This window comes from Colossoma macropomum, unplaced genomic scaffold, assembly GCF_904425465.1.
Source record: "Colossoma macropomum unplaced genomic scaffold, Colossoma_macropomum, whole genome shotgun sequence".
NCBI lineage: Eukaryota > Metazoa > Chordata > Actinopteri > Characiformes > Serrasalmidae > Colossoma > Colossoma macropomum.
In genome coordinates this window covers 32,013,261-32,027,422 of record NW_023494785.1, presented here as the reverse complement: position 1 = coordinate 32,027,422, position 14,162 = coordinate 32,013,261, and the positions used below count along the sequence as shown (strand labels likewise).

At 39.0% G+C, this 14,162-nt stretch overlaps 1 protein-coding gene across 1 annotated transcript in view; it reads right to left on the bottom strand.

Moving 5' to 3' along the window:
• The window catches only part of triob (trio Rho guanine nucleotide exchange factor b), a 183,585-nt gene that overhangs the window by 26,223 nt on the left and 143,200 nt on the right, over positions 1 to 14,162 (bottom strand). The window contains exon 35 of the mRNA XM_036590656.1: positions 9,238 to 9,481. Within this exon, the coding sequence (XP_036446549.1) occupies positions 9,238 to 9,481 (244 nt within the window). The remainder of the gene's footprint in view (positions 1 to 9,237; positions 9,482 to 14,162) is intronic.

Here is a 14,162-nt window from a genome sequence, read left to right as displayed (position 1 = left end):
TGTATGTCTGAATAGTCCATTGTGTACAGATAAAGCCTGTGATATACATATATATACTCACACTGTACAAAGATGCTCAGTCAATGCTATGTGAAACGCAGCCTTTACAGCTCTGTCCATGAACAATTTAAAATAAAGCTGACTCATTCAAAACTGAGCAAACACACAGAGAAACTGAGCTATAGCAGCTCAGCTAAACACTGCGCACTGAAACGTACACAGTAGGACAACGTGGTCTCTACATTTGACACAGACAGTTTAAAAATCAAAGTTTATGCATTTTTCACTGCTAGCTTGAGCCGTTTGTTTATTAGCATGGCAGCATACACTCAGTTTACATCACATCATATCAGTGGATATTGGGTGTTTTTATCTGTGAACTTTAATGAGTACGAGTACACGTAAATGAGCACATTATTGGCCTGATATCCAATACGAGTATCAGTATCGATGCATCCCTAGTTGGCACCATGCATACTGGTAGGCAGTGTTCTCCTGGCATTCATCAAACCCAGATTTATCCATCAGTCTGCCAGATAATGAAGCGTGATTCATCGCTCCAGAGAAAACATTTCCACTGCTTTAGAGTCCAGTGGCAGCATGCTTTACACCACTCCAGCCGATGCTTGGCATTGCGCATTGTGATCTTAGGCTTGTGCGTAGCTGCTCGAACATGGAAACCCATTTCCTGAAGCTCCTGACACACAGTTCTTGTGCTGATGTTGCTTCCAGAGGCAGTTTGGAACTCCATAGTGAGTGATGCTACACAGGATAGGCGTACCACCTCAGTACTCAGTGACTCTGCTCTGTGAGTTTGTGTGGTCTACCACTTTGTTGCTGAGCTGTTGTTATTCCTAAATGCTTCCAACTGTTCTGCTTTTTTAATGCTGAAGAAATGAACAAATTTCCTAAATTTAGCATACATGCCACCTGAAGACCCATGACTGCAACCCCCCACACACTTCTGGTGGAGGTAAAGTATAACGCAGTGGTAAGGCACCCAAACATCATGGTGTGATTTGAAAATCTGCCAGCATAGCAGCCAAAGTTGGCTGTACTGAAGCTTGTTCCAAAGAGGACAAACAATTCATTTTAGGTGGACTTCTCACTCAAAAAGTAGATGAACAGACGACTATTCATCATTTACCACACTTAGAGGGAAACAACAAAAGTGCAGAATGCAGAACATATTTCTAAGGCTTGTAAAAAAAATTCATTTCCCAGCGGTTTCAGAACAAATAAAGGCTTACCTTACACCCAGCTTAAGGATGTCCTTGAAAATGTGCTCATATCAATCATTCATTCGTTCATTCTTTTCCTCCTTTTTTCTATCTTGTTTTCTTTTTTTGGCCCTAATATATATGTTTCCATTGTCAGAGGGATCTGTGTTATTGTTTATGTTTTTAAAAAAGGTTAAATAAAAGTTAAAATATTTTAAAGAAAAGTATAAACTACAAAGTTTGTGTCTGTCAGGATTTCTTGTTGCAAGAACAACCAGCAGGTTGCTTTCTCATCAGATTCATCAGGAAGAAAATTAGCCATCAGTTATTTTTTAAAGGAGTATTTAAGTTAACTGATTAACTGAGACAGCCCTAAAACGTAAAATAATCTAATCTGAGTACATGGCAGAGCGATGGGGTCCTCTGTTGATTTAGATGGCTACTCATGCAGTAGTGGACCAGCAAGGGTCCAAGATAAGAATACATCGCTGTGGCTCAGTTATGGGTTGCCCTTGACATGACCGGCTAACCAGGGTAAGAAATGTCTTCTGGGGGCTTCTGTTTGAAGGGCTTGGAAGGGTGGGAGTGGCAGGATGACACTAGTGTTCCCTTTGAAGTCTTTGGTGTGAAGCTAATGTTAGAAGGAGAACGTCTGTCCACCTTGATTTACAAGAGAACGAGTCAACGGTCATGACACATTCTTGTCCTGGGGGGTGTAAAATAAGCTCAGGGCTGGATGTGTGAGAGACAGACCACTTCAGTGGCGCAGCTAGAGCACAGGTTGCTGCTCTGCGATGTCCGGCAAGATCGGACAGTTACCCGACCACTGACTTTTCCAAAATTCTGGTTAAATGTGTCTCTGTTTATTCCCGTCTATAAGTTATAGTTCCTTAAACCAGTGGTTCTTGGGCTTTTTTAGCCATCACCCCCTCCATCTTGACTCTCCTTGAAAAAATGTAGAGCTCATTTTTTCTCCAGGACTTGACAGGACTGTTAAGATGCACCAGTGCTACTTAGTAATATTACACACACAAACGCATGAAACATGACATTGTTGCCCATTAACAAACCAAACAACAACATTGCGAACAACTAACAGATCAACAAATCCCCAAAATCTAAAGTTAACCCCATGAGAAACACAGCCTTAAGCAACACTGTGGCCTCAGAAGTACCTCAAAAAACCTTTAAATAATTGTGGCTACTCTTTACACTGCAAAAAAATGGTATCTTTACTTATCAAGAAAAAAAAATCTCCCTATACTGGCAGATAATTTTGCTTGTTTCAAGTTTGTTTCTGAAAATAAGCAAAATTATCTGCCAATACAGATATTTTTACTTGATAGAATGACTTTAAACATGTAAAGAATGTCTGGAAATAAGTTAAATAATCTTATAATAAGCTGACAGCAATCTCAATATGAGAAATATTAGACAGATAAGACTGACTGAATTTAAGATATTTCCACTTGTCAAGATACCATTTCTGTAGTGAATAATACCAGTATAGGATTAGAACACGTCGGCGGTGTGGGTTGACAAGCAGCGGTAAAAAAGCTCTTGGCAAAATCTGTAATGCCAGTATTTTGTGGGAAGACAATGGTAGTGGATGATAGACCAGTCGGAATTCATCCTAAGGTATTAGTCTGAGTTAATGTTAGCCCAGATTGTTAATGAAGAAGTGAAGGTCTGAGAGATATTTAGAATTTGGATTGTAATACTACTACTACTACCAGTACTACTACTACTACTACTAATAATAATAATAATAATAATAAACAGTTATTATTATTATTATTATTATTATTATTAAGTAAAGTAAGAAAAAAAAGGTTAGTGTTAATCATCTAAAATCGGTATCAAAATGGAAAAATTGATATCGAAGTATCCCTGCGTGAAACAGTTAAACCGTGATATTTTTCGACCAGGTCATCATTCCCTTAAAACTTCAAACCACAACACCCCTACACAGCACACACACACTCAGTTCACTTAGAAAGACAAGTAGCCTGTAAACTTTGTAGGTTTAGTCCAAGTCTAATTAAGTTGGGATGTCTGGTTCATTTCCTCTAGGGCCTCTGTGACTCACTTACGCCTCTATGATTAAACTCTGGTGACTGTTTTGAGCATTAGACTTTTAATACTGAGATACAAAAGCAGTGGACAAACCCAGAAGGCACCAACTGCAACTCTCCAAATGTTCAACCACACAGTTACACAAGCTGCCAGCATAGCCACAAATAAACAGGCATCCACAGTGCTGATTTATTTCTTTGTTTCCTTGTACCCTGTGGATATAAAAAGCAGGCATGCACATACTGCCATTAAATGCATGGAATTCCAATTATAGCGTTTATAAAAAAAAAAAAATCAATGCCTTCTTATGGAGCACCACTGCTAGAGGATGACTGCAAAACCAAGTGTGTTCTCCAAGACTGGAGACAGTGGAGAACAATGTAAAGAATGTCCCAAAGACACCCTGGAGGGACCAACACCACACGCAACAACATGCAGGAGTGGACAGAACAATCCCATAAGACAATATACAACAAGTGTATAAACAAACAAATGTAAGTCCATTCATCTATCATGCTTGACAACTGTATAAATGATGTCTGCTGCCATAAGCGTGACAGCTACTGTTTTTGTTCATTCAAATCATATGACTGTCATTAGGATTTAAAGTGTAAATGAACAAAAAGTTGCTAAAAGCACTGACAATGAGTGCACAAATAACCAAATTTAAGTGCAGCCGATACATAAATCAAGCTTTCGTGGTTGAGACGACACTGACCACTGTCATCAGAAACATATGACAGACAAGCTTTTGGTCACAGACATCAGTCTACTGTAATTAGCATTTCAAATGAGAATAAATGAAAACTTAATTAGTATTTCTATTTGAAATAGGTGTAAACTAAATGGCAAAGCATTTACAATCACAGAAATTGAGGACAGTACGTACCCAAATCCAGCACCCACACTTTGCATTTCTCCAAGTGTCCTCCTGCCGAGTTCATATGGTACGTTGGACTCAAAGATAAAAATGAGTTTAATCCATGCGCCATGCCTTAAAGGACGCGGCGGTACGGCTCGTGTCCCGAAACGCTATGCATCAAACTGAAAATATCCCACTGGATAATGTGTGGAACAGTGAGAGAATGAGAGAGCAAGGGAGGGTGGTGCTGACTAGAGTGGGTAGAGAGAGAGAGGGAGGGAGAGAGGGGGAGGTAAGGAGAGAGGGAGAACGAGCAAGAAAAGGCACAGTCCACTAAAGGAGACGAAATTGTTTAAGAAATTTTTTTTTAGATTTTGCACATTTTTTTCCCCAATTTTCACTTATTGCAGTTAAAGCTAAAAAAAATCAAAAACTTTTCTTGTTATCTTTACTTGTCATCTAGGAATCGGACCAAAGCGCAAATCTAATTTGGACACTGACATCCATGGAAATATGGCAAAAGAACACATTCATAGTGTGATTTTCCAAAACTTTCTCCAGAAATGTATGTAAATGCATTACAGTAATTAGTTGTCCAGAGGATGACCAACAGGTATGGCCAATATCAAGTCGCAGTACATATTTTACCTATTGAAACAAGTACCTCTCTCACTAGCTTTATTGATAGAGGTGGACAGTGCAGGAATACAGAAATGGCACAGTGGTCAGTACAAAGACTCTCCTGTTGAACTGTGTGTTTGGCTGGCATCTTGCGGCTGGGACTTGGCCAGTCGGACTGCTTCCTGTTGCTGAACGAACACATGGAAACACACAAGGCTCCTTTACCCTCCTTCCAGCACCAGTGGACATTCAGAGGATTCTGCTTTGGGTTCTATGTGCTGACTAATATGACACACTTTGAATCACCAGCAATCGCAAAAATTTCAATGTACGAGCTCACAAGGACTGGTCAGGAAATGTTAAACATGTTCACATGTCCTTTCTACCCATTCTATAAATACTCATTGTCCTTGTTGAGAGAGCACTGGCACCTTTCCCACGACCTCAGTTATGGCTGCATAAAATGCACTAAATACCATCCTGTGATCATATTGCCACATTCTGTGATTGCGATACGCCTCGCAATACACTAAGAATACACTGGTGAATTGTTGGTGTGACGTGGCCTGCACCATTTTGACCAAAATTACTTACAGGTGGAGGGTCAAAATTGAAGATATACGATATCTAGATATCTAATGGTTACACAGGTGAACTACAACAACACTGGAATAATTTGGACCCACCTCCCATCCCGCATATCAACACAAAGCATGTCCATAAATTAAACGGTGTCCAGCATAAGAGTTTACTAGCATTACCAAGCATCGTCATGACATCTTATTGCCTTACTTCACTATTAAGATAAATAAGATAAATGTATGCCATTATGCTAACGTTGCTACGTAACAAACACAATATAGCCCACAGCACCTTGAGTTCAGTCCTTTATATACCTAAACCTAAATATAGCTGTCCAGGAGGAATATTGCTAATTCTGCATCCAACTTTATCCTCTTCACATGTAACAGTTCTATCTTTGAAAACTTCCAGTATTCATTTTTGTTGCATCACTTTTTTTGTTGTGAAGTTTTTTGCCAACACTCTGTGTTTTGTATCCCCACAGTACTAATACCTGCTGGTGCTGGTCGGTAACTGGATTCCACCATGTTTTCTGAGTCTGAGACAGAGATGGGGGCAGAGTGGTGGAAGGGAGGGTCGTATAAAATGACTGACAGGAGGTCAGTGTAAACACAGACAAGCCCTTCATTCCACCCTGCATTTTACAGCCTAGTTATACTAGCAATAAAATAAATAAACTGACTAATTCATCTTTACATTTTTACCATCATGGATCATGTGAATTCCTAAAATCATCCAAACGCTAAAACAGAATGTTGGTTCTGTGATTGGTCAGGGTGCTCACAGCATACAGAACATTCAATGATTGGTCAGAAGCTCATTTGCATATGACAAATGTTTGTGATATCAGTTTCGTAAAGGTCATTAACTTTTAGGGGTGCACAAATAAAACTGGGCAAAACTGGAACCAGCCAACTGCAGACTGCGCATTAGGAGTAAAAACTGGCTGATTCCAATTCTGGCTCAATTTAGTGGTTTCAGCTGATCTGCGTTATGATTTCATGATGTATATGCAGTGTGAGCCAGTTAAGTACACAGATACTGGGTATATTTCTTTTTACTTGTTTTTACTTCGGCAATCAAAAAGAAAATAGAATTAGGGACCTTTTGCTATTTAAATAATTTTTTAAAAGAATTTTTAGAAGAATTCCACTCACAACCTATTCTAACTACTCCAAGTGTTTTTCTTTTTTTATCATGTAACCATGAACATTTTATCAATATTAATATTAAATGATGAAACATATGTAGCCCTTTTGCCCTTTTGTCCGCTTGAGTTTAAAGTTTGTAAAACATATATCTCCTATGTTGGTGAGGATGCCTGGTAGCTGTTATGAAATCTAACAAGCAATTCACTGATGGCTTCAAGGCCAGAGGCTCTCAGGATTCCACAAGCAGTTCTCTGCATTCAGCAGCTACAGGAGTCATCAATGGGAAAGGTTCTTGGGTCCAATCAGCACTTAGTCGTGACTTTAATCAATGGCTTCAGTGCCACAATGTACAACATATAAGCCAACAAGACTCTAAAATCCACCAGACATGAGCTACTGTTTAAAACTACTCAATCTTTAGTATTTCTAGATAATAATCCACATAATCAAACACCTGGATGGACTATTTATTTGCAGTAAGTGTAAATAAAGACACTCTGACATAGTATATCACAATGCAACACTGTCACAATGTACACTGTACAGATGTCCAATATCAGCTGCCCAATTATTAGCTGCTCGATTGCAGGTTCCTGTTCCCAGCTGCAGTTTAATTAAAAGCATCATCGTAAATCAAATTGAAGTATGAGCTTAGCGTATTGTTACACCAATAATTTTACACAGAAGAAGCAAAGATCCACGAAAGGGAAACAAGCTCTATGGTCTTGTCTACACGTATCTGGATACTTTTAAAATCATACAAAAATATCTTTGTCCACACCAACAGTGTTTTGAAATTCTCTGTCTGCACAAGCACTAACAAAACAACTGAAATACATTCACATGAGCATGCCAGCTCAGTGAAGGGTGTTAATACCACATAGAAACTGAAGTCATTCTCCTCCAGAGGATGTGTGCATATTGCAAAACATATAGATTGCGCCATGAAGGCGAAGCAGAGATTTTCTAACAAAGTGGCAGCTATGGTTACAACCCCGATAGGCTTTTACTTGTAGTGCGTCAAACCTCTGTAACTCGAGATTTCACAGAGATTCCAAGCCTGATTTCCGTCAGAAAATCAAAGCTTTAAAAAGCAAAGCCAACCACTTGCTGCCATGTTTTTTTTATCTAAATTGGTAACGATCAAAACACATCTTTAGAATCTTTATAAGGTATTTTTAATATTTGCAATTAAGTTTATACCTCATGTAAAAGAACTGAAGCAGTACATACAGTAGTAGACCTCCATACTACAATTTAATGAAAAAATAAAACTAAATTTAATTAACGCTATCAATCATATTTCACAGAAGAGTTCTGCATGCTCAATAAATGTAAACGTGTAAGTTAACAGCCTATACTGCCTGAAGAGCATTTACAAAAACCTCATTTTTTCTGTGAATGGAAACATCATTTTTGTGTGGACAGGAGGCCAAAACACAGAACAAAAAAACTACTTCACAAAAATATCTGGATATGTTTGGACAGGGCCTCACTTAGAATTCAGTCCAGCATTCACAAATGAACACAAAACCTTACACACACGGCTGGATTTATCACAATGGCGGCCCAGTCACCCCTTTCCAGTTGACCCCAGAAGCCTATGCTTGGTCACTCTGCCAATTAAAGCACATGTCACCACCTGATTTTCTCTTTGTGAGAAAACTCCTACCAAGCAAAGTCTTTCACACAATTCCAATTTGTGGTCAGAAATGGTTAGAACCTTCCCAGAAGACAGCACAGCGGAAACTATAAATATGTAAAACAATACAGAATATAACACAATGAACATGCTTAATGTCATAAACCATGTCTACCAAAACTCTTTTGCTTGGTTGAAGCCTTCAGGGAACTGCTAAGCACTTGTAGAAGAGATTTTATCATCATCTTTTCTGACCTTTGGGATTGTGGGAAATCCCCCGTGGCAAGTTAACTTTGCTCAGCAGATAACACAGGCTGTCGCCACGATTACCACATGCTGTCTGTCTCTAAGCGCTCATCAAAAGTGCGTGGGGCTGGACAGCGGGTACAATTTTATTTGCATTCAACGCTGAAGTTAAAATAAGTTTTACACTTTTCTGAACAGCATCTTTTGCAGAAGACCTATAGAGTATCACCATTCCACATTATCTACAGTACCATAAACCATTCACAACGTAGCTTCCTTTAGCCAATTTACAATTGTAAGTTACATCAAGCATGAGGTATAGACAATAACTCCACATGAAATGTATGTCCTTTCAAAGGGCATGTATGCGACTGTGTGGCTGCTAATGAACCCATCATGGGCTTGGTGGCTGAGTCACTGGTGCTAGTCTGTAAACTACGTACAAAAGAAACAGCTGGAATCCTCCTACACCAGTACGAACATGTCTGAGTGGAAATCCCTCCAGGCAGGGGAAAGCTGACACATTATAGACTGAAGCTCTTTTTGAGACAGGACCATCTCAGGACATAAAACATTACAGGGTCAAAGGAATGGAAAATCAAATAGCACAGTCAAATTAAGTCTAACAGTAAGCTTTAATTATTCACAGAACAAGTTTTTCATTTACGGCACACATCCAGGTGTTTAAACGTCCAAATTCAAACAAAGGTGAAAAAAACACATCCGCTGCACTGTGAAAACCTACAACGCAAAACTCGAACCCATACTGCACCCTTGCGTAACCCCACTCCACTTAAACACTGAAACTGAAGACTCAGGTAAATTCCTTCATCCTACCTTTGTGGTTGAAGATTCCCTCCATCTCCATGCTGCTGCGGGAGTGGGCAATGCACAGCATGGCACTGGGCACTAAGCCTTCCTGGGCAGGTGAGCGGTCAGTGGTGCGCACCAAGCACCACTCAGGCTTGTCCTGTGGCCTCTCCAGGAGCTCCACGGTCTGACCTCGCCTCACAGTCAACTCTGAGCCATTACTGGCCATGAAGTCATGGATGACCACTGTCAGTTCACAACCGCCAGACAGCTGTGGACAAGGGAAGGATGCATGACTGGTTAATGATCACTGAACAAGGTAAAATTAATTAAAGTTAGATTGTCAACTGTTATGTACACCTGTAGGCCAAATAGCTCAGTTTAGGGATATTCACTTGAAAGGAAATATTAATTAAAAAGCAGTACTGATTGAAAAAGAATATTGTACGTAAGAATAGATAAGTAAGAACTGGATTTTTTAAAATAATATTTTAAACTCAAGAGAAATCAAGAACATTTTTTTATTCTTCTGGCAGATAACTTTCTAATTTCTTGAAACTATGTGCATTATGTTTTGGAACAAGCAAAACTGTCTAACAGAATAAGATAATTTCTCCAGAAAAAAATTACTTCAAACTTACTTCATAACCATCTAATGAAAAATTTTAGATTTATCAACTAGATTTAAGATTTTTACGCATGCCAGGAATTTTTTTTTCAGTGTTTGGTTATTGTTCACAATATTGGATATCAACACTGATATCACAGAAGGCTGAAATATGCAAACAAACCATCTGAACAATAACAATTTGTGTATTGTGAGCATCCTAACCAATCACAGCTCAAGATGTTTCTGTGGGTGTTTTGATGAATCAAATCATTCATGCAACCCCATTAAATTACCTTGCAAGCCCATCTTTAACCATCACTGATTCATCAATGCATCCTTAATGTATTTCAAGCTGCTTTGTAATATGTAGCAACATTATTGCAATATTACTATTTTGTCCTTGTTGTGTAGCCATTGTGATGTTATTTTAAAGCATTATTCATTTGACTGAACACTAATCCATAGCAATAAAAATGCAATAAATTAACAGGCACAGACACAAACAGTGGCAAGAGTTTGTGGTCAAAGTTTCCATCCAACTGTCAATCACGTACCCACTGATAGTGTGGCATAGCCAGGGAGCACAGCAGCTGTGCCACTGACCCTGAGCTTTTGCACTCCATGTCCCTCAGCAAGTCCACACTGAACGAGCGAAACAGCAAAATGCTCCAAGTCAAAGCCTCATAGTTCTAATGACAACTGCTGCGTCCTTCAGGCACAGCGATGGGAAGCTAAACGCAAAGGAACCAAGCCTTCCTCTCCGTCCCTGTTGTCAGTTCTCGTTCCCCTGATCCTTAGGAACTCAGCCGAGCTGCAGAGGCAGGCGGTTGGAGGCTGCTGACACATCGCGGCGTCGCCGCAGCGACAGCGTCACTCATGTTCAGAAGGCGCGAGGGCTGTCGGAAGGGGGAGAAAGAGAGGGAGCGGAGGCGGAGGCACATGGAGACCACAGAGCTGTTTTAAAGGAGCAGGAGGCTAATTAAAATGCCGCAGCGGGGAAGCGCACGGCGGGCTCTGACCTTCTCACCTCGCTGTGGACTGAGAGTGCTCTGTGTGTGCTGACTGGCACAGGACAGATGGGGGCATTGTGAAGAGGCCGGCTGGGATACACCAGTCAATTTAGAGATAATGATTTCCTCTGAGCTGAGTGTGAGCGTGTGGTGAGAAGCTTGCAATAGCAACCTGGTGTGTGAGTTTCTCTCCTATGAAAACATAACATGATATATATGTACATAATATACAGTACTGTGTAAAAGTCAGTGACCACCTTTCATTCTAATTTTCATTTAAAATGGCAAAAAATTATTCATTTTTCAGGAGACATTTCTAAGCAGATAAGACATAAGATAATCCACCTGCATAAGGAAGGGGAAAGTCAAAGGAAAATAAGTGCAAAGATACGAGTTTCCAAAACCGGAGTACAAAAAAAAATCAAAAGATATAAAGAAAATGGAAGACCACCAAAACGGTCACCATCAGACAAACTGTACTTTCATTTTTGAAAGAGGGGAGAAACTCAAGCTCCACTCTTGCTTCAGATCTGAAAAAATCCACTGGTGTTTCTGTCCATCCTTCCACTGTGAGAGAAACTCAACACTATCGAGTCTGAAAGTATGTGTAGCTGTCAAGAAGCTGTTACTGAGAAAAGGAAACAGACAAAATAGAAGACAAATCTAACCAAACAAAGAAGCTGCTGGTGTTCTCAGAACAACCAACTTCTAAGACTGAACTTTGGAGGTATGAAAAAATATCCCAGCAGATTTCTTTGAAAAATTGAAAGCAAGTCTCTGAAAAACAATTGACTGAGAAGTTTGATATTCCATTTAGTAGTTGAGGCTTCTGTGTATTTTCTATTTATTATATGTTTTATATGCTTTTTCCTGACACTGAAAAATGAATAACATACGCTCAATGGCCATTTTTACAAGAAATCAAATAAATGAAAGGTGGTCTCTGACTTTTGCACAGTACTGTATTTTCCAGTAAATCCCAAAATATTAACATCTATTGTTCGTATACTTTCATTTCCATTTTTGCTTTTATATTTACACCACTTGAAATTATTAGTTGCCCTTTACATTGCTGACAAACGCACCAATAAAAATGGTGCACAATTGTTTTGTAATAATTCTTGCTACATTAATGTACATTACAGTTAAGATGTGAGGTTTTGTTATGACAGTGGGAATATATTGTTGTATGTCCAATATATTACTCTCTATAGAAGGCTCTATAGAACTTGTGCATGTGTGTATAGGTGTGTCTACATATGGAAGTATGTGTGTTAGGATCTTTGTGCTAGATACCTAGGCTGAGTATTTGTGCGTGGTTGAAGGCTTGCGATGGGGATCAGTGAGAAAAACAAGGCTGTGGGAGAGCAGAGCCGAGCCAGAGAGTGGGAGGAGGAACGTCTGTGCTGTTAAGAGAAACTCCTGCAACCTCGCCAGCTCTGTCTTCACCATCTCCCGTGACAAGCCTACTGGAGTTTATTACATTACAAGCACATGACCGTTTGTAGATGCAGGAATCCTCAGCAAAACAACCTTCAAAATACAGGACTGATCAATCTTTTACAACCCTCTGACTTGTAGTCTATGGATGAGCATCTAAATGTACAGTACTGGGCTTGAGTCAATGATAGCGCTGAGAACTGCTGATAGACTGCATTGCAGGGATGTAGTCTCACTTCCTGCTCTAAAATGCAGGGCTGTAGCTAAAACAAGGCTTTTTTTATTTAAAAATTAAAACCATGACAAACCTAAAACTTTCAACTTCACTTTAAAAGAAACTAAAAAAGATCTCATTAAAAACAACACTTAAAAAATGCAAAAAAAAGAGAAGTATTATTTTCACAATTTGAAATGAGGGGTTAGAGATTAGGACAGCCGTCTCACAATAGAAAATTCCCTATAATTATGATTTTGTTTATATTTAGTATATTATTATCTCAATTAGTTACTTAGAGGGTTTAAATAAACAGATCATAACATAATCCCTGTGAATATCTAAGGTCTGAATATATATATATATATATATATATATATATATAATGATACTGAAGAGTTCACACTGGAAGCCATAGGAGAGAGACGACTACAGCTGCAGTACGACAGGCTACCTGGAAACTCTGAAGTCAGCTTATAAATGCAAAATATTTGATGCTGGTTCAATAGTCCAAACTTCTAACATCCTTCTGGCTTGAAGTGTTCTGAACAAGCACTAATGCTTCTCAGTACAAAAGATGTGCTCTGTCACAGTTCAGGTTATTTATAGCAGCAGCAATTTTTAACTGTTACCTCTTTAACACTCTTTCAGCAGTGTGAAGTAAAGGCTGACTTTTCTTCCAACATCGTGGACCAGAAGACGATTTAATGACTGTTGTAAAAAGTGTTGTACAAATAAATTTGAATTGAATTGAACTGAAAGTAGCCTATCGAATTTTACTTGACTGCATAATCAAGCAGAATAATATAGACCACTGTTTGTAGCTATTTATCCATGAAGGATGGATTCCATTTAATCAAAAAGATAAAAGTTTTACACTGACGTCCTCTGAAAAGAGTAGAAACATATCTAGGTAGTTATATGTCAGTTATATGTCATCGCTGAGCTCGACTTAAATATTTAGGCATTTTGATGTTTTTTTTTTTGAAGAATGATTACAAGAATAACATTTGTCATACTAAAAATTGTTGGTTTAGTTAAACATCTACATATTCTAATAAAGTTTTGTGGTCAAACGAACAAAAAAACAAAAAAAAAAATTCCCAGCAGCCCACTAATGGTACCCACATGGCCTACTGATTGAACAACACTGACTACGAGTAAAAAAGTGTGTTGATTCCACAGAAAATACAGATAATCACGGCATCTGCCATGTTAAATGACATACGGTAGACATATATAGCCACACCCCCAACAAGCTTTACAGGTTCAGGAATAAAACAGTTCAATATCTCCGGAATTACACAGCAAAATCCCATGATTTTCATTTCGGACGGCTGAAAAAATTCCTACAGCAAAAACCACCAAACCAAGAACAAAGTTGTCTTAAAGGTTTCAGAGAAAAAAAAGTGGTTTTACTTTCTCTGGTTGAAGCAGGCCTCTCTACATTACCCACCATGCTGAAATGGGATTACTGGAGAAGTGCTGAGAATATCTGCCGAGAGATGTACACTCAGTCAGTGTTTGCAGCTGTATATGCTTGTAGCACCTATACACAAATGTTTCTGTGATGCTGACCATCACGGTGAGGCATCTCGTTTTTCTTTTTTTCAGAAAGCAGCTCTTGCTTGCCCCCCACTTTCTGTGCTCCACTGTTGCAGATGTAAATACAATTATT